At 36.0% G+C, this 26,352-nt stretch overlaps 3 protein-coding genes across 4 annotated transcripts in view; 1 reads left to right on the forward strand and 2 right to left on the reverse strand.

Moving 5' to 3' along the window:
• LOC135690775 (ankyrin repeat domain-containing protein 27) overlaps positions 1 to 3,863 on the reverse strand; it is a 28,304-nt gene extending 24,441 nt beyond the window's left edge. Inside the window, exons 1-6 of the mRNA XM_065208433.2 lie at positions 3,515 to 3,863; positions 3,119 to 3,241; positions 1,378 to 1,440; positions 990 to 1,077; positions 662 to 739; positions 106 to 200 (exon numbers count right to left, since the gene is read on the reverse strand). Of these exons, the coding sequence (XP_065064505.2) occupies positions 106 to 200; positions 662 to 739; positions 990 to 1,077; positions 1,378 to 1,440; positions 3,119 to 3,241; positions 3,515 to 3,616 (549 nt within the window). The 5' untranslated portion in view covers positions 3,617 to 3,863. The remainder of the gene's footprint in view (positions 1 to 105; positions 201 to 661; positions 740 to 989; positions 1,078 to 1,377; positions 1,441 to 3,118; positions 3,242 to 3,514) is intronic.
• Positions 3,864 to 5,548: 1,685 nt separating this feature from the next.
• Positions 5,549 to 9,759, forward strand: LOC135690779 (malonyl-CoA-acyl carrier protein transacylase, mitochondrial). Of its 2 annotated transcripts, none has more exons than XM_065208438.2 (6): positions 5,549 to 5,709; positions 6,749 to 7,138; positions 7,693 to 7,768; positions 7,965 to 8,221; positions 8,384 to 8,553; positions 9,474 to 9,759. In XM_065208438.2, the coding sequence occupies exons 2-6, from the start codon at positions 6,761 to 6,763 to the stop codon at positions 9,646 to 9,648; spliced, it is 1,056 nt and encodes a 351-aa protein (XP_065064510.2). In that variant the 5' UTR covers positions 5,549 to 5,709; positions 6,749 to 6,760; the 3' UTR covers positions 9,649 to 9,759. The 2 variants fall into 2 exon arrangements, with proteins under 2 accessions (XP_065064510.2, XP_065064511.2); XM_065208439.2 differs by having other exon boundaries at positions 6,752 to 7,138.
• Positions 9,760 to 9,984: 225 nt separating this feature from the next.
• Positions 9,985 to 26,273, reverse strand: LOC135690776 (E3 ubiquitin-protein ligase TRIM71). The gene has a single exon (XM_065208435.2). It carries the CDS (start codon positions 18,580 to 18,582, stop codon positions 15,796 to 15,798), a length of 2,787 nt encoding a protein of 928 aa, XP_065064507.2. The 5' UTR covers positions 18,583 to 26,273; the 3' UTR covers positions 9,985 to 15,795.
• Positions 26,274 to 26,352: the final 79 nt, after the last annotated feature.

Below are 26,352 nucleotides of genomic sequence, written 5' to 3' on the forward strand. Positions count from 1 at the left end.
TTAAACCAAGATATGGCAGTCAAAAAAACGTGGCAAAATCATTGGATATCTTTCTTTGGAAAATCTTTCTTTGGAGAAACTGAATAAAACTTTGAAATCACCAACCATAGCATGTCTGATTGACTCTGTTTCCAACCTTCTATATGTTGTGTTAAAAAGGTCAACTACTTCATCAATTTTCTTCCGACTCCTTTTACTTCCTATGAAAAAATTAGGGAGCCTTGATATAACTTGTTATGGAAAGCTAACATATTAAACAATAACATAGGAAAATGGAGTTGAAAACAAATCAAATTGAATAAAAAACATTTAACAACTTGACTTTTTATCTTTCAATATATTCAATAAATTCTATTCTTTTAACAGAATTTTCCCTGAGAAAAAATGCAGAACAGTTTCGAGGGCATTTTGAATAACATTTAAAGAAGTCTTGAAAACACAATAAAGCAAAGATAACTAAAAAAAACTCTAAATCATGTGGCAAGTTTTCAAAACGTGCAATGAGAAGGCAACTTCGAAATTTAAAGATAAAAGACACATGTAAAGGCTTCTAAACTCATTAAAAATTCCATCTATTCATAACACAAATTACAAAAAACACAAATTACAAACATGTTTCAACTTTGTATAAAACATTCTTTATGAAAACTTTTTACAATACCTGCTCCTGCTGAAAGAAATTCTATGCAGTTTTGGAGAGTTTCAAGATTCTGGAGAACAGGCTGCTCAACTCTGAACACTATAGAAATAAGATATTCATGTCAAGAATCAAAATTTAGGCTTAACAAGTGAAATGGAAAATTAAACATATAGAAATTAGAGAGAAGGTGAAAACAAATGAATTTAACAATATTGTAATGTGCCTCACAAAATTTGGTCTTTGTAAATTGTTAGGTATAATTAAAAGTCTCTGACATATTTGAAAGAATTTAGTTCAGTTTTATTTTTATTTTACAAGTGTTTTGAAATAATCAAGCCAAAAGACAAACCTTCTCCATCTAGAGGCTGATCAATACAAAGAATATGGTAGCTTTCTTCTTGAGGATTGAAGAAGGTCTCTTCAAAGAGGACTCGTACCTAAAAATTTGGCAAAATTAAAATCTGCATTTAAGGATCAGTTTACAATATTTGAATACATACAGAGGTTACAGCTAAGCTATTCAACGACAGTAATTTAAAATATTGTTAATCACATCATTTGTGACCCCTACTCTGAGTTTTCTGTCCCTAAATAAAATTAAAAGACATAAAAGCATACTTCTAAAATGCTTTTCACAAGGAAAATATTTTCAATTGAGGATATTTTATTACCTTTTCCAGTCTTCCTAAGCCGCATCAAAATAATTTGGTTTTGATTATGAAAAACTCTATACTTACTGTCTTCACATCAGAGAACCCTTTAACAGTTACAATGTAGTCACCACCATTGACTTTAACTTCCTGAAAAAATTTGATTATCTTTAAAAAAGGAATAAAATAAATAATTTGCAATTCTTCTTTTTGGCTATAATAATTTCATTTGGAACAACTATTTCACATTTCAATGATGAAATTACTTTAAATATTGTCAAGTGAAAACTTTGTTATGTTAAAACTATTCCTTACACTGATTCAGATCCCATCTTATTAGAATTATATCAACATGTTGTTGCAGCAGAATCATAAATAATTATGAAGCAAAACCTAGTTGTATGTATATATGCATTTAGTGAAAATTACTGTTTACTGGCCTGTCATAAAGTGCTTGATACCATATAGGCAAAGCTTTACACGCTATTTGGCGTAAAGAACAGTATAATTCTAGGTTGCTACTCCTAGTTTCACACTTGAGGTGTTTCTAAGGTCCAAAAAACCACATCTTTTTTGCCAGAAACCAATGTGAAATTTTTTGCCAATTTCGCAGAATCAAACTATTTCCAAATATAGAATGTAGAAAAGTGCCAAAACACTGAATAGAGTCAAAAAAGCATGCCTCGTGTGACACCTGGAGGCGTTGCTGATGTTGCTCAGTGAGCATGAAAATACAATAGGTCTATTTAACTAGCAAAATAACAACACGTCTGGCTAGCAATGGAATGGACCAAAGCGAATACTGTATTAAGCAATCAAAATTTATGACTAGGAATGTTTTGATCTTAAAACCAGGAAATAATAGTGTTGTTCTCAACATGTTTTGAACCAGAGTTAGAAAGCTGCTGATAATTTGATTTTGACTAGTCACCCAGTATCGATGATGATCATACTTTGTTTACATTTTCGTTCACAGAGGGCGAAAGGTGAACTGAACCTGAATTAAGCATCTCTGCATATTTTTTAGCTTCATTATATACTTGATACTGTTAGCAAACCAGATCCCAGTTCTTTTAAATTGTTGTCAACTCCACTTCCACAGCCATTTGTGTGGATCGAACCACAAAACACTAGGCCCCCAATTATGTCAAAGATTTTTAAGGCAAAACTTTGAATGGCAAAAGCAATGAAATGAGATGCGATATAGCAATTCCAAAAAAGAATTGAATTCAGATTGGTAAAATGTATCTTTTAAACTAAAAGTTAATTTTTTACCTTAGAAGCTCTTTAATGCAATCTTCAGGCAACTTTTGTAGCAGTGCATTGTTCAAATCTCTCTTTTGTTGGGAGCCAATTTATACTTTTAAATTCTTTGATTCCTATATGTGCTCTAATGTTTTAAATTCAACAGAACCTGATACATCTTAATTGAGCTGTTGGATTTTTTTTTAATCTTTTTATTAAGCATTAGAAACCAAGGATTTCGAAAATTTTGCTTCCTTTCAAGGAGCCTCTGCCTACTATTGATTTTATGAAGGATCTAGGCACCCACTGATTCGGTTTGGTGTGTAACCATTTTAAGGATGAATAAAAAATTGACTGAAAACCAAAAATTAAGAGAAAAATCATAATCAAATGGGAACTTGTTTTTAAAACAAATTTGTGAAAACTGAAGTGTTTCAAGATATTCAAATTCATCCATCTCCTTTAGCATTCTTTTGCTATTGAAGGTTCTTTGTGTTTCAAATAAATGTTCCTCTTTAGTATAACTAATAATATTTAAAGATCATAATCTTAAGATATTAGTTGGAAAATTTGTTAAACTAACCTTTTCATTTTGTGTTACATAAAGGTTTTCTTCCTGCCCTTGAACTGGTTTCAGTATATGAGTTTCAAAACTTTGATTTGTATGGTGGCTTCTGTTGGTTGTTCCTTTTCTTGGTATACATATCTAAAATGTTGATGGAATAGCATTAGGAAATGCAATAATTTACGATTTTATTCCTATTTACTTTATGCCTAACGATATCTTAGTGCCGTCGGAACGTAATTCATATTGGGGAAGGGGCCGCCCATTGTTTTCCTTCTCATTCAGTACACTGTTATAAAGGAAACATACTACAGTTTAACAATGATTGGGCTCCAGCACCCCCCCCCCCCCAATTCCCCCCCTCGGTTCCGACAAACCTGTATCTATATCAACACTAAAGGAAAGAAAACATACCGTCCATCTGTTGTCGGCAGCTAGGTTATACAAGGACTTCCCTTTGCTTATAAAAGCTTTGTAAAATGGATTCTCGCTTATGTCCTCGTCATAGCCATCCATTTCTTTATCGATGACCACAACCAAAACTCTTCATCTTTTATGGACTTAAGCATTATAACCGCCTTGGTTCCTGTTAATCTAAGAGTAATGTGACACCAATGAAGAGCAGAATGACACCTTTTTCCATTCGGGTATTCAGGCAACCATTAAAAGTGTGAACGGAAACGCCACTAACAACAACAAGAACGAGCTCATCAACCTTTACATCACAATCCTGAGATCCTGAATCCTGATAACTAGAAATTTTGAAAATGCCTCGCTTTGAAGACAGATTTAGGCCTTTTGCAGCATAGGGGAAAAATGCATGACGCTGGTCATGGCGGCACGTCATCGCGGGCGCAATAGTTTCGTTTTGTAGCAAAATCTAGATTTTTCTGTAAGTTACCCTTTTTCTCGCGACAATTCAGCCTTTTCATATTCCTTATCGACCACGAAGTCACATTCATAATAATCAAAAGTAGCGGCCAGTTTCTTCCATTTTCCATGAATAGGCAATACATTCAAAAGAAATGATAATAACCAGCAAAAACCTTGATGCTTAGCAATTACTTTGGCAATAGTTTCGATTTGTAGCAAAATCTAGATTTTTCTGTAGGTAACCCTTTTTCTCGCGACAATTCAGCCTTTTCATATTCCTTATCGATCACGAATTCACATTTACGACCAAAAGTAACGGCAACTTCCTTCATTTTTCCATGAAAAAGGCAATACATTCAAAAGAAATGATAATAACTAGGGAAAACCTTGTTGCTTGGCATTTACTTTGGCAATAGTTTCGTTTTGTAGCAAAAGCTAGATTTTTCTGTAGGTTACAGTTTTTCTCGCGACAATTTAGCCTTTTCATATTCCTTATCGATCACGAATTCACATTTACGACCAAAAGTAACGGCAACTTCCTTCATTTTTCCATGAAAAAGGCAATACATTCAAAAGAAATGATAATAACTAGGGAAAACCTTGTTGCTTGGCATTTACTTTGGCAATAGTTTCGTTTTGTAGCAAAAGCTAGATTTTTCTGTAGGTTACAGTTTTTCTCGCGACAATTTCTTTAAAATCATTTCTTATCGATTACAAAGTTACTTGGCTAATCTAAATTTTTAGACTGATTTAATGGTTTGCATCTAAAACTGTGGGCTTTTATTTCTCAATCACTAATTTTTAACTTTATAATAGCATTGCATTGAGTGGCTTCCTCTTTTGGGAAAGTCAATTTAAAGCCAAGGGTAAAATTTTGACGATTTTGTTCAGTGGTTGTTGGAATGGTTTCTGAAGACATGTCGCATTTTTATTTATCTTCGGTCAAGGGAGATGTCTTTTTCGGAACCTCTTCTCTGACAATTTTTGTTCAAGAATTGTACCACTCTAGTGCTTGACAATTTTCAAGTGATTTTCATTGCCTAACAAAACAGCTTTTGGATGTATCATTTCCTATCATTAATGGGGAAAACGTGTAAATTTTCCTGGATTCTTCAAACTCTGGTTGCAAAATGTCCTCAACTTTCTAAAGGTTGGTGTCTTTTCGCCCTTTTCTGCTTGTTGCATCTAAATTATGTATTTTATTTTATTCTTCTGTGGTGTGTGAAAATATGTACTTGTATGCAAATGCATTTCCAGATTGAAATTTGCATCAGTTTTAATGGAAATTTTAATCGAGACACACTTAATGCCTATTTTTTAAAGTGTCATCTATGTTATGGCAATAGAACTAGTTACATTTGTTGCTAGAACAATCATGCAAGTTTTGTGCTGCCTTTGTTTTGAATATGTCGATCTATCGACGAAACTTTAATCATTCAAAACAATGTGGTGTATTCGTCCTGAAATGTTGCGGGAGCAGGGTTGACATTTGCTGTAACCCCTGTGATTCATCGCGCGCATGGCAAGTACATTTTTCCCCTATGCTGCCTTTTGCAACGTCAGGCAAAATCAGCAAAAAAAATATATTTCTTCCTTTGGGCCTAAAGCCCTCCAATCGAATGTTCTGGGTCAAAACTTTCTAGCGTGTCTATTTCATTTGCGTTTTTGAAATTATTCATGGCATGAAAAAGGTTTGGATAGAGCAGGTAGTTGTTCCAAGCAAGATTCTTTAGAAGGTGATTTTGCGATAGTTACAATAATCTCATTGTAAAGCATGCATGGAAAATATTGGCGAAATTCTTTTTACAGTTCTAAGATGAGCTTTTCAAATGCTGCAAACGGCTGCAAACTGATAGTTTTTCTCACCTTTGCCAACCATCTTTGAAAAACATCTTGGTTATTTGTTTGTTTATTTGCAAGTGCATTTTTAGCTTTATCTGATTTTCTGTGAATACAATAGATTTAAAAGGTGTGACGTCACAAGTTTCTTTTCACAACCTGACGTGCAACTTGAATCTCTCTCTCTAAGTGCCGTGCTCCTTCAAAGCGTTGACTGTCATGGCCTTCCACTCTACTCTGCTCTTAGCTGTCTTAATCAATTCTTTAGCTTCTACATTTGCCCACGTGCTCAAAGCCTTCACATATCCAATTCTTGGTCTTCTTCCATTCTTTCCTTCTATCTTTCCAGTAACTGCTAGGTGTTCCAAGTCCTTCCTTCTCATCACGTGCCCAAAAAACTTCATCTGCCTTTTCCTGATTGATGTTAGTAGTCCTCTTTTTGTTCCCGCTCTTCTCAAAACTTCCTCATTGCTTGTGTGTTCAGTCCATGACAACCTCAACATCCTCCTCAGAAATCACCTTTCCGCTGCCTTGACTCGTTCTACCATTGTTTTGAATAAACTTGAGAAAACTAGAAGCAACTTGAATAAACTTGAGAAAATGGGAAACAGTTGTATAGTTTAAAGTTTGGTATGATTAAATGTTTGAATTCTGTTATACAAATTACCCATTGTTTGGCTTAATTCACAAGGTTTAAAACATATATCTATACCAAATTACAGTGATTTCTGGACAAATTGACTTAACATTTTTGATATGTTTAATGAGTTCCTATCAGCTTTTTCAATTTAGAAATTCCAAGTAGATATACTCTTATGAGGTCATCGCTCAAGAACTCTATGAACTCTCCAAACTTGGAAAATTACAAAATATATCGGTTGCATTTTATTTCACAGTCCACAAATGCATTAATTTTGCACATTTTTTTCATTTCAGCAGCAAAGGAAGATGTTTTTGAGGCTAACTAGAAATGGCAAATTTGAAAGCATTATCAAAACTTTCAAGCGATATAATTTTATTGGGAAAGAATTTGATTGGTTTGGAAAACCAAGTGAAACAACAAAAAATGTCATTCTTTGCTCTGGTCAAGGCTTTCAATATGTTGGCATGTTCCAGAACCTTGAAAGGGAAAATAGACTTACAGAACCAATGGTAGAATTAATGAAGATTGCAAATTCAGTACTTGAATATGACATTGTCCGTCTTTGTGTAGAGGGACCAAAGTCAAAGCTAGATAAGACTGTCCACTGTCAGCCAGCAGTAACCCTTGCAAATTTAGTTGGCTCTGAATTGATGAAGAAAGGGAAACCATGGATCTTTGAAACTGTAAGCTATTTCTCTATGCCATGGATACCAATGTTCATTCAGATCTCAGCTTTCTAATGGCTAATCATGATCAGCTATGTCAGTTAGGATGTAGTCACTGAGCAAAATGAATCCTCCCAAAAAATAAGCCTTGCTGACAGACAGCAAATAATTCGATCACTGTTGAAGAAGCAACATAAAACACACTTTTTTGGAAACTGATATCACACTGAGCTTGATCCTGACTTATGTTACCTTGGTAGATCTAATCCAGCTTTTAGAGAGGGACATTTTCAATTTTGCAATGACCAAAAATATATACCATGCTAACTTACTTACTGATTTATGCAAGAAAAGGATTGATACCTTTTTATCACACCAATTCAGATTTTTGTTAGTCCTCCTGTATGTCTTGAAGCGAAAAAATCAGAAACAATTCTTAGAAAAGAATTGCATGTAATAAACCCCAATGATGATTCTTTTAACCTTACAAAATTGCTAGTGTACGGTAGCAATATTTTGAGACTTAAGCTCTTTGATTTCATTGTATTCATCAACTTCTTCTTGACCAAAAGTATCCAAAGATTGCTGGTTACAGTGTTGGTGAGATTGCAGCATTACACTTGGCAGGCTCAATAACAGTGCACCAAGGTTTGTGATGATTTTATTCCCTTTCACTACAACAGAGTTCTTTTGTTTACTGTTTCACACCTGACTTTTGTTTACTGAATTGTGGGAACTGAATATTTACTGTTTACTGAATATTTGCCCTTGCAAATTTGCAGTTTGATTTTAAAGATTACAAAGTAAGCAAGGTGCGCTAGTTTCTTTTGCTTTTATCTTTCAGCATTTTCTATTACAAAAACAAGAGCTGAAGCAATGCAGAGAGCATCTGAGCTTACTGCATCTGTATTATTTTTTGTTCATGGTTTAACAAAAGATGATCTTCAACAGAAGTGTGACATGATCTTTGAGAAGAACAAGGGTCAGAAACCAAAATTTAATACATTTATAGGCATTGCCATAGATTCGTACCCAAAGGGACATGTTGTTGGGGCAACTGTTGATTGTGCAAAGGATATTTTGGAGCTTTCAACTGACAAGGTAAAGTTCACATTTGATTATTTTCTTACCAAAGCCTTCATCCTAAACTAGATAGCCTGCAAACTAAATTATCAGCTGACTGAATCAGTCAAGTTATTATTTGACTGTATTATTTGGGTCTTCGTGTACAATGTATTTACCAAAACATCAATTTTTTTGTAGATTGAAGTAACAGAGCTACCTGTAAGTGGGGCATTTCATACACCATTAATGGAGCCAGCACAGGAAATTTTGTACAAAACCCTTGAGAAGATGGATATCAAAATGCCAAAGTATGACCTGTTTTCAAATGTCACTGGAGAGGTCTATAAATCGCCTGAGGAAATCAAAAGGTTTTTCCTATGTTTACTTGTTGATCAATCAATTGTTAAAATCCCTCAATTTAGAGGGGGCCAAAGCATGCTTTGGTTAGATGTGTTTAGCTATTCAAGACATTGCTAATTTAGCCTATACCGTAAATCCTTGAATTGCCCCCCCCCCTCGAATAAGCCCTGCCCTAGAACTAGGAATTGTCAAAAAGCCCCCCCCCCTCAAATAAGCTTCCACTGCTACTGTAAAGCCTTGCATGGGCCCCCTTAAATTTGATGATTTTTGCCATCTGAGGTTGTCTTTGGCTTTTTATTGAATTACCTCAAAAATTCATACTTTTGATAAAAATTGATTAAATGCTCACAAAGAAATTCCCGCAAAAATAAATCAAGGTCTTTTAATAATTTCCTTTTAATGTCTACAATAACTTTATAAGTCCCCCCTCATATAAGCCCTCCCTTCGAATAAGCCCCCCCCCTTCAAATAAGCCCCCATCCAAAAATATCAAAAATGAATAAGCCCCCAGGGGGCTAATTCGAGGATTTATGGTACTCCAATATTCTACCTGATTTAAACAGTCTATACTTCATTTAGAAAAGGAAAATTGATTTTTCCACCAGTGGCAGCAAAGGCCTGTTTACACTGAGAAGTATATGAGGGAATAGGATTAAGCAATATGTTTAGATGATATGCAGTGGCTGTGCTAGCTACTACAGAGTGGGTGGGGAATAGGTATAACCAAGATTATAACTGGTCATTAGCTATTTTCTAATTTCAGTATCAGTGTGAGGTAATTCAATGTGATCAGACTCAGGCTCCATCAATAGTATTGGAACTGAAAGATCATGATTAAGTGTATTAAGTATAACCTGTGTCTCCTTCTCTTGTGATTCAATGCACATTACTCCATGTTCTAGCATAAATATTTGTCTTCCTAATGCAGTTTGCTGGTAAGGCAAATAGCAGAACCAGTTCAGTGGCAGGCAATTGCTCAACAACTTTATAAAAAGGCATCAACAACCCGCACATGTGAACTTGGAGCTGGCAATCAACTGAAGGGGATGTTTGCAAAGTACAATCGAAAAATTTTGAGAAAATATTTTAGCTATAGTGTGTAAATAACTGTTTTCTATTTTCACTAATTTTTTTTTATGAAAGTTGTGCTATGCCAATTTATACCTTTCCTAGATCCTCGTGCAAAATATGTAAAAAATATTTATAACTATTTATATATATCTCTCTTTGGAACAAAACTGAAGGATCAAGTGAGCCTAATAGAAAGATGTAAAAACTATGTTACATTCTGTGTTCAAAGATAATGAAGGAAATGCTATTTAAAAATGAAGTTAAGATTTTATTTAGGTATCAGATATGATATGAATGAAATGTTCTCAGGTCATACGTAATTCACCATGATGTGTTTCACCAAAAGAAAACAACAAAAATAAAACATGTATGCAAAAAAGGAACTTTTATATATATAGTGATAATGCATGTTGTTGGACAGCTCATTACAATTTAGAACCCTTTAATCACACGATATAAGCAGGATCAACGGTTTGTTAGTCATTATTTAATGCCTTTGGAAGGCAGCTATGTCACTTAATTGCATACAATCTAAAAGAAGAATGTATCAGTAAATTGATTTTGAAAAATAAAAGGAATTTTATAATGGGGTAACATGTGGATTTATGGCCAAGTAGATAAGTAGAGCTAGCAAATGCACATCAAGATTTTGTCATTATATTTGCAATAAAAATTCTAATCTTCTGTGCAGAACACAGTATAATTGCATATAGCATGGGAAAGTTTCTTTATTATCCTATATAGGGTTGTGTATTTCACATTAAGGACTTAATTATGCAATTACTGAACTCAAAGGTTGCTTCAAAGCATAGCAAGCAAAATCACAAACATGGGAAATCGTAATAACAGGGATAGGGCTGGGTAATTCGAGTGAAAAAAAATGCCATGATTTAAAGAATTATTGCTGCAAATAAGTGCTGACAGAAGGTTAAGTTTACTCGATCACGGTCCAGTAAAAGAGGAGGCTGTACCGGAGTTATATTAAAGACATTTTGATTTCATATGTTTTTAAAAAGGGTTTCGAAACTCGTCTAAAAATTACATTGAAGAATTACGTATTGGAAAGAGCAAAATAAATCAATGCAAGAATAGGACCTTTTAACGTGTCGATAGACCGTTTCCTATGAGTAGATGAAAACCTGGCTTCGCGTATCTTTTGCAAGATTTAGGCAATATTAGAGATACTGAACCACACTCGAGTAAACCACTCCCTTGATTAAAAGTTAGTTAAGACATTTAAGCAATGGGTAAATGATGATGATTAATCGACATACTATAATTAATCAATTCCTGTATGTAGTGCAACGTGAACGAACGAACAATCTACGATGTCTGCGTGGTTACATTGTAATCAATAAGAAAATTTACGGTTACAATTGAAACTTCTGTCCTCTTAACTGCTATGCAGTCCAGCAATAAACAGTCAAATTGCATACTAATGCTGTTTTCTCGATTATTGAGTATGTAAAGATCAAACATCAACTGGCATACTATACATAAAAATCAAATCATGCCCTACTATTTATTCAAACAGAAGAGAGAAATATAACGATGTTTATTTAAAGATTGCGTTTCAGGAGGTGCTTTCTTAAGGTAATAAATTCTTCCATGTCAAGTGACAAATTCGCTGGATGAACGTACAAATTGTAATTGTACTTGAGATGTACAGAATCTGTAAAGATATATTTAATCATCTTTATTGGGTCTCGGAGGAATATGGTGATATTTTTCCAATTAGCATGTCGTCTTGGTCTTGTGCTGCAAATTCTGTGCATCTCAAGTTTCTTTGAAACTTTTCTTGAAACCCCTACATCAACCTGGGAACGTGCTAATGTGCACCTTCTAAAATATAGCCCAAGAAGGCTTATTTCGGAAAAGGGCTTCTGATACTAACTTTTGGGATTGATTTATCAAGGCTGAGAAATAACTTATTTCTTTGGAGACAGCAAACACCTCCCCGCAATTCTGTTACCTCTACAATTGCGATTTTTTAATCATACAAGACCTACATACAATACAATCGTATCTACGATCAAATCATACTAACGATTTTATTAACTGGCAGCTTTCTGACTGGATCTTATATCATACTGTATGCATTGGCCAGTTCTAATTTTCGCGCCACCTTGATATTAGCAAGTATCCAGCACCATGGAGATTGCTTTGCATGTTGCTTCGTTAAAAGGTGCGTGTAAAGAGCGGGAGGATAGTAACTGGTTTTTTCAATTTATTACATTTTACTGCACAGGGTATAAGCTGGATATAAACAGTACTAATAGCAGTGAGGCGGACGCTTTCTTCTGACCATACAGCGGCCACAGGGACGTCAGAAGTTTTACAAACGGTCTAAAAAAGGGGAGAGTGAACCCGAATGTAACTGTGTTGGGAAAGCTTGACAACGTTGTCCCTGGTTCTGGCGTCCCTGAGCAGGAAATCAACACTAACAAGTTGGTATTAGAGGCACTGACTACGCCTATATCTACTTTTAGTTCATAGAGAACCTAGTTCAACACAGTAATGTCAACAAAGATGCTGCCGCGTATACGATACGTTGCTATAAATTACGCACTACGGATGTTTAACTTCAGCATAGGGGGCTAGAGCCATCAAGCTGAATGCTTATTGTGCGTTGATAAACAGCAGATAAAAAGTTTACATCCCTCCAAGAAGAATGTTAATATCCATGCGTGAGCGTTTGCGTGTATAAGCATGTGTGTTTAACAAGAAAATCTAACCATAATACTAAAAATAATTTACCTGAGATGTATGATAGTGAATGTGATAAAAAACATGTCAAGTAAATGTGAAAGAATCACTTTTAACGATCTTATGCCTATTGAATACAGATTATTTGTACGTGTACATTTATTTATATAATATTTAACATTTAAAAAAACAAACACCAAAGAGGCGAATTTCCAACTAAACTTGCCCATTTTTTTCTCCTGAGTTGTAAAACGATTTGAAAGTCAGGCCCAGAGACAAATCGACCTACAAGGGGCTTGCCATTGCTATGTTAAGCAAAGTGTTGTCCATTAGCTTGTTTGGCAGCAATATTTTACAGATGTTACGGTTGATGACCTCAAATTTTCTCAGATGAAATTTGATCTCTATAGCATCGTAATATAGCGGAGACCTGTCAGGCTAGAAGCATGCTTACATCATTTTGGGAAATCAGCTTCTTAAACAAATACTACCGTAAACAAAACACGATAGCACGTTTCTCTGCCCTTTTAACGATTCTCACTTTCATGATTTTCAATTTCCGATATTTTACCGAACACTGAGTCACTCACACAAACGGAGAAATGAAGTAAAACATAAGGCATTATGAATAAAACTGAACTTTACGCAAATGAAAAAAGCGAATGAACTTCAATTGTTTGGGAAACAGCTCTTATATTATTCATGAAATAATTCAAAAGACCCTGTAAAACGGGTTGGCATAACGGCAACAATAGAGCATGAGATAATTCAAACAACATCTCCAATTCAGCTGATTTGGTTGAATAGAAAGCTCGTTGCGAAATGTGTCCTATCACCTCTCCATGAGAGGCCACAGGTCAGGGGCTACCACAGAGTAGCCGCAATAATTGAAGGGATTAAAGGGCATAACCCTAGTGGGAATGGTACCATAGAAACCCGCTTAAGGTATTAAGGCAGGAATGCAAGCAATTGATGATTATTTGTATGACACCTATCGCATGATTGTTTAAAGGCGCCTCTCATTGAAACTAACAACAGCCTACGTCATTTTGCAATCAAGAGCTTGCCTTGTTTTGCGGTTTCTTACGAAGAAAACAAAGTGCTATTTCAGCAGTGCTTTATTTCCACGCATTTCCAAAGAGAAATTTCTTAATCTCTCAAACAAAGTTATCTATACGTAATTACTATCTACAAGAACCCTTTTGTTTTGCAACCAAGCTATCGTAATATCCTTTCTTCCAATGCACGGGCTGAATCACTGACTAACAGCATTTATTTCGGCAAATCAATTTTGCAATGAACCGGGAGTCTGACTTATCAACAGTGGTTGCATAACACAGATACTGTGCAGGAGCAAAGCAGATGATTTGCGAAAACGCCCAAATCATCTTGTCAGCATGAAAAACTGTTTGATAATCGGTCTTCCTTTCGCAGGACTCCTGGTGTTGATAAATGATGCTGTGACAAATAAACAATGTGTGTGGGATAATAGATGCATACATGAAACATAATCTGCCCTTGCTTGGCATGATTAATGAATCCATTTTTCCAAATTGAAATATTCGATTACTATCATTGGCAACCCGTTCTGAATGCTAGGCAATCCTAAGAGGCAAGCTAGGCAATCCTAAGAAAACTTGAATCATTCCTCGATCTTAAAACTGTCTAGACCGGTTATTTCAAATCCCAAAATTCAAACTGAAAATCTAGTTCGGTTTTCCTTGGCATCACATTCAACCGAGAATCTCACACCGAAATTTCAATATATCAAACTTTTAGAAATACGAAACAAACGGGAATTTTCTTCGATGTGTTTGTAAATTGAAAACATCTGTTGACAGCATACTGAGAACAGGTTTGGAATTTTGCTGAACATGTTGCTGAACATGTTTGGAAATCTGAAGTAGATATAATTTATCGTTTGCGCAAAATTTTGTCTTATCGGCGTTATAAAGGGAGATTAAAACGATTTTGGTAATGTTTTCTGAAACGAAGCTGAAAATGCAATGAAAGTAGTCATGAAAAGCACTACAGGAAGTTGTGGAAAGTTGATTAAAAAGACGACCTCCAGCATGGATGCCACCTTGAGACCTAAGGAAATCACAATTGGGCTCAGTGGGGTTAATTTAAGTGCAAAATGAAATTTAACAAGAGATTAAAGTAAGGACAAAATGGAGCCCATACAAATAACTATCGGATTCTATTTAGTCAGCTCTATTTTATTAAACGACAGTAAAAAACATATTCAGTTCAGAATGTTTCAGAAACTTGACTGTATTTACAACTTCCATGTCAAGCAAAGAATATCAGATTGTCGAGAGAAAACTGAGAAGGCCTTGAAATAAGTTTCAAATGGTGCAAATAAGGTGCAAATCAAAGTCTTCCTTTTTGGTTAAAGATATTGTTTTAAAAAAAATAACAATATCATACAAATCCACTAAGAAATTCAGGATGTGTTTTTTACACTATATATTTGTCAACCTTCAAAATCTTTTATAACAAATTTCTTTTGTAAGCAAACCAACTAGCCTGACAGGTCATTCAGAAACTAGTTTGCCTTTATGCCCAACTACTGCCATTTATTTGGCAACAGTAAAAACTGCTAAACAAGCTAATGGTCAATTAAGTTAGCGCCTTCAAGGAAAAACCGTTCAGATACTACAGGTTTACCAACACCACATACAAAGCTGGGAATGTATGAATTAAAATATGAAAGTGGTGCATGAAAACACTTAGTCAAATGTACATCATATCTTGAATACAGAATTTTCTTATCAGCCTGAACATAAGGAAAACTATACGGGTGAAAACAGAAATATATCTCTGAATTCACATTTTGTATAAAATACAAAAAGGCAATACTCCATTGGCAATACTCCACTGGCAATACTGGGTTTTTTTATTGCAACACTGCCAGGCTGATAAGATTTACTATGGCTTAATTCATTAGATGATTCATAACAACACTAAATTTTCAAATAAATCAAAGGACATTAACCAAATCTAAAACATTAAAAAGCTTATAAGCTATAGCATGAACGTATTGTGGTGAATGCAATAGAAAAATGAATGATCTTTTCAAGAGAAATTGTTGGGAGTATCTCCCATTTAATGTAACATCCTCAAACAGCAAAGCATATTTATTATATATATATATAAGTTTAATCAGGCCTGTGAAATATTAAAAAGAAATTCTAATGTCTTTTTTCACAAACTACAAACACCAAGGTCAAAATTTCCCAAAGGTGAAACCATGTTTGTAGAAACTTTTCTATTTCCAGAAAAGCAACGTTTTGAGATAAAATGTTTCGGGAAAATTTCACTTTTTGGGTGAAGAAAACAACTTTTTCTCAATGATTGGACAAGGAACCTTACAACACAAGAAATTCGTGTCAAGGTTAATATTCATCAGACCTGATTTCAAACTTGTTAAACTGAGGGTGCAATCCAATGCCCCTTTAAAAAGTATAGGCTTAGAAGCCCTGTATGCGATTATTTCCAAAATCAACAACAAGAATCATACCTTCTGGTGTGACACAAAGGCCTGAAGGTCTGTCCATCTGCCCAGGTGCCTTCCCACACATGCCAAACTTGCACAGGAAATTTCCATTTGGTTGAAAGATTTGGATTCTGTGATTTCTTGAATCGGCGACAATGATGTTGCCCTCGTGGTCGATGGCTACGCCCTGAGGGCGTAGAAACTGGCCGTTGTTGCTTCCCTCGGATCCCAAGAACCTTGCTGTTTGGAAATCTTGATGAATCACCAAAAGCCTATGATTATTGAAGTCTGTGACGACCATGTGACCCTCGTGGTTGAATGCTACACCTCTTGGTGAATCAAAGTGCTTCCACAGCGGACCCTCGAACCCGTATTTGTTTATGAAGGTTCCATCGGATGAAAATAACTGAACTCTGTGGTTTCGAGTGTCCGATACCAAAATACGACCTTCACTGTTAGCAGCAGTGTCCCAAGGGTACGTGAATTGGCCGTTTTTGTTTCCACGCTCACCAAACTTCAGAACAAAGGTGCCATCTATTTTGAAAATTTGAATACGATGGTTATCCTTGTCTGCAACAATGATGCGATTTTGATTATCCACACTAACACCAGCGGGCCTGTCAAATTGCCCATTACGTGAGCCGGCAGAGCCAAATTTATAACGAAAATTTCCTTTACTGTCAAACACTTGAATCCTGTTGTTGCTCCGGTCAGCGACTATGATATTTCCATCTCGATCAGTGCAAACTCCCCATGGCCTACATAGGTGCCCATCGTTTTCGCCTTCATGTCCAAACTGTAAACAACACTGCCCTATTCCAGAGTAGTTTCTTCCCTGGCGTACATTCACTCGAAAAGGTGAATCCATTATTGGTTGCCCTCTGATACTCGCATAAATTGTGTGTTCACCTTCGACCTGTGGCCTATAGGTGACCGTGTAGTTGCCATTTTGGCGATCAAAAACTTCGCCTGCAAAGCGTCGGCCATTAGGATCCTCGATCACAACTCTAACAACATCGCCACCAATACATCTTGCTGAACCTTGGTGGTCTTTCGCAATAACTGTAAACATCCCAAGCTTGTTTCTAATTCCCCGTAGTAAACCTTCACCAACAGCACTACATAGAGGTGGATAAGCACTACTGCTAATCGTTCCGAGCGATCCTATGGCTGTTTGAAGAGCAGGGTCAGGTGGCGTAAACAAAACTGCGTCGTCTTCGCATGGCTGAAAAAGTGATCGTTGACTTTGTATTTCTTGGAGTAATTCAGTTAACTTGTGTATTTGATCTTGATATTTACTATCCGAGTTTTGCTCCATGATACTTCTTGATTCGTCACAAACCATTTTTGCGGGCTTTAAAAGAAGGTGTAGGCGCTCGGTTTGGCTTGATAAAGCTTTTCCTTTGACTTGCCTGATCTGTTCAACACGTCGAAGGACTTCCCTTTCTCTTTCCTCTAGGGCAGCCATGTGTCGTTTCATCGTGTTGCGCACTTCAGCAAGAATGCTCTTACAGCGAATCTCCACTGAATCTTTCATCATTTGAACATTTTTCAGGGCCTCTTCCATAGTTTTAGCTTCATTTTTAACCTCAGTTACCAGTGTCCTGTATTTGTTGTCGCTGTTTTGACTCTGTCCGCCATCAGACAACATGTGCACAAGGTCATGTATTTTGTGCTCTGTTTGGTAACACTCATTACAAACTGGCATACAACAACTGGAGCAAAACATGTTTAATTCTGTTCCATGAAGATCACAAGTCCCATTTCTGGTTGTTGGTTTAGGTGAGGTCAGATTCGTGAGACTGGAAGAAGAATCATTTCTTGAAAATGGGTGTGAAACTTGTCTTTGGAAATTATTGGAAGCTTGTGCCTGGAATTGCCTTTCATTTACATTTGGAAACTTCGAGGCTTGTGAAGATGGGAAATTGTTATTAGGATGTGACAAAAGTTGAACATTATCTTCAGACTGAAATTGTTTCGTTGATTGTTGCTTGTAGGCACCATACGGAAAGGCATTCGGTTCATCGGACAACAAAGCACGGCGAAGGGCATCATGGAAGGACGGGAACGGAACGATTGTATGTTCCTTGGTCAGCCTCACACGATTATGAGCACCAACACACTTGTCACACAAGTATTCATTACACTGACGACATAGAGAATTGGCTGTCGCCCCTTCATCGCAGTTTCGGCACTCTGGAAACTGAGTATAATTCGATCTTTGAGAAGGGCCTTGTGAAGGTAGCAAAGGCCCAACGGCTCCTAGGCCTACACTTGGTTTGTATGTAGAGGAAACCATATTTGTGGTATCATTTGATGTGTCTCTACCGATAACATCAGGAAATATATCTTGCATGAATGTACTTGAAGGTATCGATGGTAGATTCTCTAGGCCATTGTCTGAAAGCTTAACTTCTCTTCTGCACGAAGGGCAATTCAGCTTCAGTTCCCCCGTCAAAGCTCTTGTAGCTTTCTCCTCCAAGCAATCAAGGCAAAATGAGTGTAAACATGGCAAAACTTTCACATTTAAGTAAGAGAATTGCCTTAGACATAAGAAACATGAAGCTGAATCTCCAAAGCGCGTCTCACTGGGCATAAACTTCCGATTACTATCGGTGTGATCGAGCGAATTCTTGAACCCATGGCCATTTGAAAATCCTGTCCAAACACCTCCATTTGCTGGCTTTTTGTCTAACTTATAAGCTAGGCTTCCAAGGCTTTCGCCCAAGAGCTGGGCTGTGTAACGATCTTCGACAGACATGAGTGGCCTAGCCTCTCATTGTATGGAATGGAAATGCGTAGTGTTTGTGCTAGGCGCCAGTGACTAAAACAATCGAATCAGAGGTAGTTCACGTGGTTTGGCATTATGTACAATCATGTACCTGTCATTCAAAACATTGATAAATGTCAAAATTTAACCAATGGGATTTACTTCTATTCTTTTGAGATGCCATTGGGGATACCCCGGCTTCTGTATACCAGAAGAATACAAATAATAACCGCAACACCATCACGAAATGAAAGAATCTGCTGCACATCTACCGAAAACTCTTGCGTGATGTTCTGATGACTGAATCATGAATGAACCTGATGCCATGAGAATTTCGCTTTCTGCATTTTTATCTTTTACATATCAGCTAAGCAAACTGAACAAGGGCAACAGCAGATCCCAGCACACATCCCGCAGCGGCTGGGGGGTTTTCTAGGCACCTACCTTGGCAACAGCAATTAGATTTAGTTTTGCTTTGTAATTTGATTAGGATTGTCAGATCCCTCCTAGAGTATGCACACATATAAAACTTAAGTTTTCTATTTAAACACGTTTTTAAATGACAAAAATATCAGCTGCTATTGAAAACCCTGAAGTTTGAAGAGACTTGTCAAAGAAATCGAGGACGTGATGTGTTAATACCAGCACATATTTTGCCAGCACAGACCGGAAAACAATTTTAAGAAAGGAAATTTGAAAATCGTGACTGCTTCATCCAGACTACGTACACATAGCTCCTTCCTGCCATCTCACGTGCATCCATTGAGACGTACCCGTAAACCGACGGCGGTCATTGGCCGCGATCGTAAACCACTCTGACTCGTCTCTTAGATATTCGGTTGATATTGTTTATCTCCTCATAGATATCGCTAAGATTTGATAAAAATCTAATTGACCTTTCTGAAGTTATTCCAATAATATCTGCGCCCCTTTCAAACAAGATTTAGTGACAAGAAAAGCCTAAATTTTGTTAAAACTCGTGCGATTTAGCAGCTAGGAAAATGGGTATCCAAGCTGAGCTATATTAACAGTGTAAAACATACCAATCCTCAAATGAAAAATTAGCCTGTAAACCGTTTTTTAGTGGTATTGAAAATTTATAGTATGCACTTGCAGAATAATCAATAATATTATAAGAAAAACATTAGAGAAATCCGAGCCACAAATTATCCAAGAAATCAAAACAGTTGTCATTCAGTAAAATTATATTGCTCTCATTAAAAAAGAGTGGGGGCGTTTATGTTGATGTAACTACACTCTTTTTTCATAAAAATGATTTTATAAGAACATGAGCCTCAAAATTGGTCAAAAGTTAAGAATAAATCAAGAATAACCTGAGGCTGAGCTTTTGCAAAATGCAATTTGAACAACATTTTTTCTCATAAACGAGGATTTTTAGCGATGTGTGGATGCTTTTTCGGTGAATATTCAAACCTGTCAGCAAACGAAGGTTTCTCACTCACTTTGTTGACAAATGAGACCTGACCAATCATCGGGCCTGACTTCCTAGCACTCGCACTGCTTACAACCTAGAAGATTAAGAACAAGTTAAGAACAATCAAGCCTCAGATTTTCGAAAAAATTAAGAACAGTCAGCCTGAACTTAAAATAGAAGTGTAATGATTCAAATTCAAATTCATTATAACTTGACAACAGTTACTTAAAAGAATAGGATTGGGTTACGACATAGAAAAAATTAATAATTTGCTTTAAAAAATTACATCTTATTATCCTATTTTTAATTAAAAAGAGGTTTTGCCTAGGACACTGAGATAAACAAAGCAGTTTTCGGGTCAAGTGGCAAATGCTGTGAAAATAAAAATGATAATAGTTTCTGAGGTAAAACTGACAAGTTTATGACTTCGAAATTTTTTCGAATATGAAGAAAAAACTATGTACATGACTTAGTTGAGAACACGAAAACAGATTAAAAGGGGAAAGTTGCTAAAGTTGTTAAATGAAGTTGCTATAACTGATTTTAACCTGCAAAAGCACAAGGATCATGTCAAAAAAGCTGTAACTTCACTTTAGCTGACTTTTTGGGACATGATAGTGTTGCAGAGGCTGGGAGGCAAGAGGCGAGAAACGAGGGAACAAATAAAGAGCATAAATGCTTTCTTGCAGCACTATGACCAAAGGGACTTGCCAGAATTCAGATTTTGCTTGGATTGACAAAAACGTCAAAAAGGCACCACGAAACGGAGTATCCAGTGAAACCCTTTTAAAATCGTCGCATACCTTTGCTAGTCAGCTTAATGCTAATGTTTTTAGAACAGAAATAAGAACAAAAACTTTAAAATTTTAAAATATATCTAAAAAGTATAACAACGCCATTAAAACCCAAAAAACTTTGCGTATGATGAAAAATTGCATCAATATTCAAGGCAAAGTTTCTCTGAAACTTTCAGAGCGAGTATGTCTGGTTGACGATATCATTTGTATATCTCTTTTTCGGGATTTTGCATTTGGACAGCCAAAGGGTAGATGATAGTTTTATTAATAACAATTCTAAACATTTTATCTTAAAATCCCTGGAAATCATTTGCCCAATATAGGTATTGGAACAAGTAGATCACACAAAAACTATTTTTTAACCAAAATTCTAAACCTATAAAGTACCCCGAGCATACCTATCTCACTGTACCAGAATACTTCTCCGGAAACTTCCTACACGGACGCAAGCTCCTTCCATAAGAAATCACTGAAACCTGGTCTTGGTTCTAAAAACCTTTCGCTAGCAAACCTTAGCCAAATTGTTCCAGATACAGCTGATTTTGCATTTTATTCTAAAGTCAGGATTTGATGATTACTTTGTCTCATTTTCACATTTGAAAGCTCAAACTTAATTTCGCCATCTTCTTATGGTTTTGTCAGAGGTTTATTTGTGTTTTGAATAATGAAAAGTGTTTTCACGGTCTAATGTGAAAACAGGGCAGATTTATGCTTCTACCTCGAGATTCAATCAATTACATGTCATCGAGTACTGTACAGCAATCACCAACAGCATTAACTGGTTGAATCAAATGATAGAGTGGAGAAATATGAGTTATCGGACCCCCCTCTCCCTCAAAACTGACTGGGATGTGTTCTTTGGCTATGGCTTTTAGAGGGTATCTTCTTGGCATTACAGGTATATAATCTTTTCAGAAAACCCGTGTCCAGGGACAATCTGTTTCAAAGACATTGGAGAAAAATGGGTCGGGAGCAATCCACCGTACCACCACGGCCCACTAACAGACATGGTTATAGAAATCTTATTTTATGGCAATCATATACGGGAATGGGCTTTATGTCTCCGTGTATGGGAATTTTTACAGTAATGAATTGTTGATTCGGGCTTTTTAAAATCGTGAATAAATAAAATAGAATTGTTTAAAAAAAATAGATTCCCTTGTGGGAGAACTGTGAAAAGGTGTCGCCAAGGATGTGCCGGGGCCTTTGATCGATATAGGACCCTGCAACAAAGACACAGGTGTTTTCACACAATTTTGTCGTTCCAACAATGTCTTTACCTCACACACAAGTAAACAGATCTGCTATTAGCGAAATTGTAAAAAAACAGAACAGAATGCCCGGCTGCAGTGGAGTAATATCCCCTGATCCTTTTCAGTTTTGCTAAGTTTTTTTCCTTGAATCTGATCTATATGAATTTAACGAATCAAGATTTGTAACAACATCATCGTTATTTCAATGATAAAAAAATACAACAATTAAATGTCCCACATTTTTCGTCGGCTTTTGTCACTGTAATAAACACGAGTCACCAGCGTGTCGCCCCTTAGAAGCCTTGTTTTACATGATATCTTTAGCAAATGCAGGTTATCGAATTATTTTAACTGTTCATGTTTATTGTTAAGCAAATAGGCGGAAAGAAAGCGGGCTGAAGTGGTCACGCAATCTGAAACATGTACGTACATAATAATCATCATACTCACCCGCGTGGGCAACGGTCTGCTTGAATTAGGAAAGCCACTGTAAACTCAAGGGTTATCGTTATGTTTCTATATTCAGCTGTTGATAAGTAATTTTGGATTTTTTTGGTACTTTAAAATTTACGAGTTTTCATGTGTGTAATGAAATCAATTATTTTTGGCAAAACTCCAAGATGGATTAATATTACCCCTGAATTAACGTGTATCGAAATGTTCTGGCTACCAGGGGCCAGGCCAATAAGAAATAGTACTCGGGTACGTAAACACAGGGAAAATGCTGCCTAAAAGCAGAAAATGCTTGAGCTTATGATCTCGTAACCACAAAATAGATATTGTCAATATCTATCCTGTGTCGTGACTCTACAAGTTACCATCTGATCAGCTGATTTTGTTAAACAGATGTTGATATTGCAGTCGACCTGGTATGGCGAGAAAAAACGGATGCAGGCGGCACTATATTAATCAAATTGAAGGAAGCTGACCATATCAAGTTTGAAATACACCAGGCCATGTCAATAAACATTTGTATGCGAAAAGTAACAGAACATTTTAATGCCAGTCTCGATACCAGATTGCAATAAACGCCTTCTTACTCAGGCCCTTCGACTGAACAACCCCCTCAAAATGATAGAGTGCGAGAAATAGCCCTCTTTTAAATGCCCCTACGTAAAACATCTCCTCTTAAAAAGGGGGCATTTATCGGAACATATAGAATAAATGAACAACGTACTCAGTGAGTGGGGGTGAGTGTATGTTTTCTGTTTCTTGGAAACGAGGGGTAATTCACTATTAGTGTACAAGACGTCCACGAAAAAGGACTTACGTCGGTGTACGTGATTTTCATGGGGTGTTCTCCCCTCGACTGAAAACAGAATTTTTTCAAATGTTACAGTACCTGTAAGAAACACTTTTTCAAATCTCTTTTCCATTTGTTATGAAGAACTAAAAGAATCTTGTTTGAAAAAAAACAGTATATAACATAGCTACTTTTTGTCAAAAAATATTTGTTGAGGATTGATCACTGATACAGCTGAGCAATTACTCTCATTACTGGCTTGAAAATTCTAAGAAATTACTTCACATTTGTAAATGTTTCATTGGAGATAATAATGCCCTATATTTTACAACAATAAAAAGAAAATCCTTCCTGCCTTGCAAACTAAACAACATTTTTCTTTGAAAGTGAAATATGTTAACTAAATTCCACTAGAGTAAATTTTCCGCAATATTATAATTTTATGCCAACTACCATGACTTGCATTGAATATTTTTATCACCCTTCCAGATGGGTCACATGGTATCTAGCTAGAAAAATTGTCTTTTTAATAGGCAGCTTTCTTTAAAATGGATATAGTTCATTTCACTGAGTAACCGTGTAAATGAACGCAGCGTTATCTTTGGACGAACAATAAAACTTTTTCAACACAAAAGAGTTTAAGGTCTGCCTTCTTTATGTATCATTTACAAACATTTTTCCTTTTATTAAATACAAAATGAGAACAAGTCCCTTGTTCAGATTTGCTTTATGACCGCAGGACATAGCTGGTCACGCAATCGAACCTCACACAAGCCCAAGGTAATTTCAAAGGCAGACACAACGGTCCAAGATGATTTTTCTCGACTTCGATATGGGTAGAGTTTAAAACAATGGGCCAGAGAATATCATTCAACAACACAGATAATATCGAATGTGATATTTCTCTATTACCGTGATATTATGCATATGTTTACAAGTTACATAGACATAGGATATGTATTTTGTCTTTATCTCTATCCTAATTCTGAACCGATGCCAACCTTGACTCTAACCTTACATGACCCTAACTTTAACTTGTAAATGCATATTATTGGATAATTTTTCGAGAGATAGGCTTCGTATGCAAAAATAGCGACTCAGCACCCAATTGGCTAACAAATCACACTTTGCAGCACGTATGAATATCAATGTACCGCATTCAAATTCTAAGCGAAATTTTCATCAACTTGAAGTTAATTTTCCGAATTTAATTCTTTTTACGTACACGGTACGCAAACACCAACACAACATGCTGCTCAAAAACATGAAGCAAATACCACATTAAAATCGTAATTTAGTTTCTTATATCTTAGAACACGTGATTAGCATTCAATAGTTTTGTTTTATTGACGAAAACGCTACATTCTAATTATATTGGACTTGTTAGTACGATAAATGGCCACACAACAAAACCGATAGGTATTCATTATGTCATCTATAACATCTTGTTTTATTATTAAAAGCACATTTTTTGTACGAGGAATGAGCACACTATGTTTTGTTTTCTCAACAAATTAGACAATAGACTCTGGATAATAAAAATAATTCAAGCCATTTTTACAACCCGCAAGGCAAACTGACTACCAGTTAACAGCAGAAAACACCTCATAACTTTTAATTTCATTTTCCTTCACATCATTTTCCTTCAGGGATGTAAACACTAGCCTGTGCTCCAGTTTGCAAATGGCACAAATACCTCAGTCCAATTTGTCAACTGGGACACAGTCTAGTAAAAACCCATATTTGTGGACTGGGACACAGGACAAGACACAAGACAATCTAGTAATATCTTGAACAAGCCAACGGGGCATCAGCTACATATCACAGCAATATTCACTATAAAAACAATCCATTTTTACTTTCAATGCACTTATTTTTTCATATAAAGACCAGATACTTTGTGCAGAACCTCGACATTTTTATTTTTTGGATAATTTGAGGCTCGGGTGTTCTAAATATTGCTCTTACTTCATCATCGACTTCCCTACTTCTGCACGTCATAAATTGTTTCCAAAAAAACAGTTCTGCATGACAACTTGGGTAGCACAGTTTTGCTAACATGAATTTTGAAAAAGCACATTGCTTTTACTAATAATTTTCCATCTGAATCCGAAAATGTTCTTATGTTGTTCTTATTTTTTAACAATGCGAGCCACATGTTCTTATAAAGTGTATTCTTTAAAGAGAAAGAGCGTAAAGCTAAAAAATACCAGTTTTGTCTGTTAGATAGTCTGATACAATGTAGGGAGACTCATAGACTGGCAAGCTGAACCTTAGCAAATATACATTAGCACCGTTATAAAATGGAAGATCTAACAGAAAGGACGTAACTGTGGGATGATTCCCCAAAGCAGAAGGGTTTAAATCTATTGTATTTACGTATAAGGAACAGTCACACAAATAAACCAAAGATTCAAGAGATTTGTTAATTTCAGGAATACTTGAGGTAACATTGAAAATTTAGAAAGACAGATACTTTGATCTGAGGCAACATACAATCTTTTTAGAGTAACAATTCAGTTTGCGGTCTCGTTTTAAAAAATACTTCAGAATTTTGATCTAGGACCTCAATGTTAGCCTGACATGTATTGACTTTGTTAGGAGATGAATGGGATTTTGCCATGATTGATAACTGATAATGAAAAGTTTCACCCGAAATGATTATAAAAGTCAAGACTATGATAAGTTTTGGACATAAGAAAACCTGCAAATCAAGCACAAAAGATATAAAAATGGTATCTGGACATAAAACATGGTAATTTATACTAGTCTGAGTCCAAAAAGTCGTACAAAAATTTTTCCACTCATCCACAAAACGAGGCCATAAATTGAATTCGTGCAACGGAAGAAATGGTTGCGAAAATGATTCAGTAAACATCTGGCCCCTTTAACTTACTCCTTTTAACAGTAGGTATTCGGAAACGCTTCCTGTGAACGAAACTCAGAGGTAAGACTTCTAGCAAATCAATAGTTTAACATATGTTTGAAATTTTTGACTCCATGAATGCCTAGTTTAGTTTTAGTGTTATAGTA

Source organism: Rhopilema esculentum, chromosome 4 (genome assembly GCF_057945365.1).
Source record: "Rhopilema esculentum isolate cy_ngs chromosome 4, ASM5794536v1, whole genome shotgun sequence".
Taxonomy (NCBI): domain Eukaryota; kingdom Metazoa; phylum Cnidaria; class Scyphozoa; order Rhizostomeae; family Rhizostomatidae; genus Rhopilema; species Rhopilema esculentum.

Excerpts from the sequence above, each read along its gene's own strand:
- LOC135690776 (XM_065208435.2), bottom strand. The coding sequence starts at position 18,582 with ATGTCTGTCGAAGATCGTTACACAGCCCAGCTCTTGGGCGAAAGCCTT.
- LOC135690779 (XM_065208438.2), top strand. The coding sequence starts at position 6,761 with ATGTTTTTGAGGCTAACTAGAAATGGCAAATTTGAAAGCATTATCAAA. Across the intron at positions 7,139-7,692 it reads AACCATGGATCTTTGAAACT|TATCCAAAGATTGCTGGTTA; the intron begins GTAAGCTATTTC and ends CTTGACCAAAAG. Across the intron at positions 8,554-9,473 it reads TCGCCTGAGGAAATCAAAAG|TTTGCTGGTAAGGCAAATAG; the intron begins GTTTTTCCTATG and ends TTCCTAATGCAG.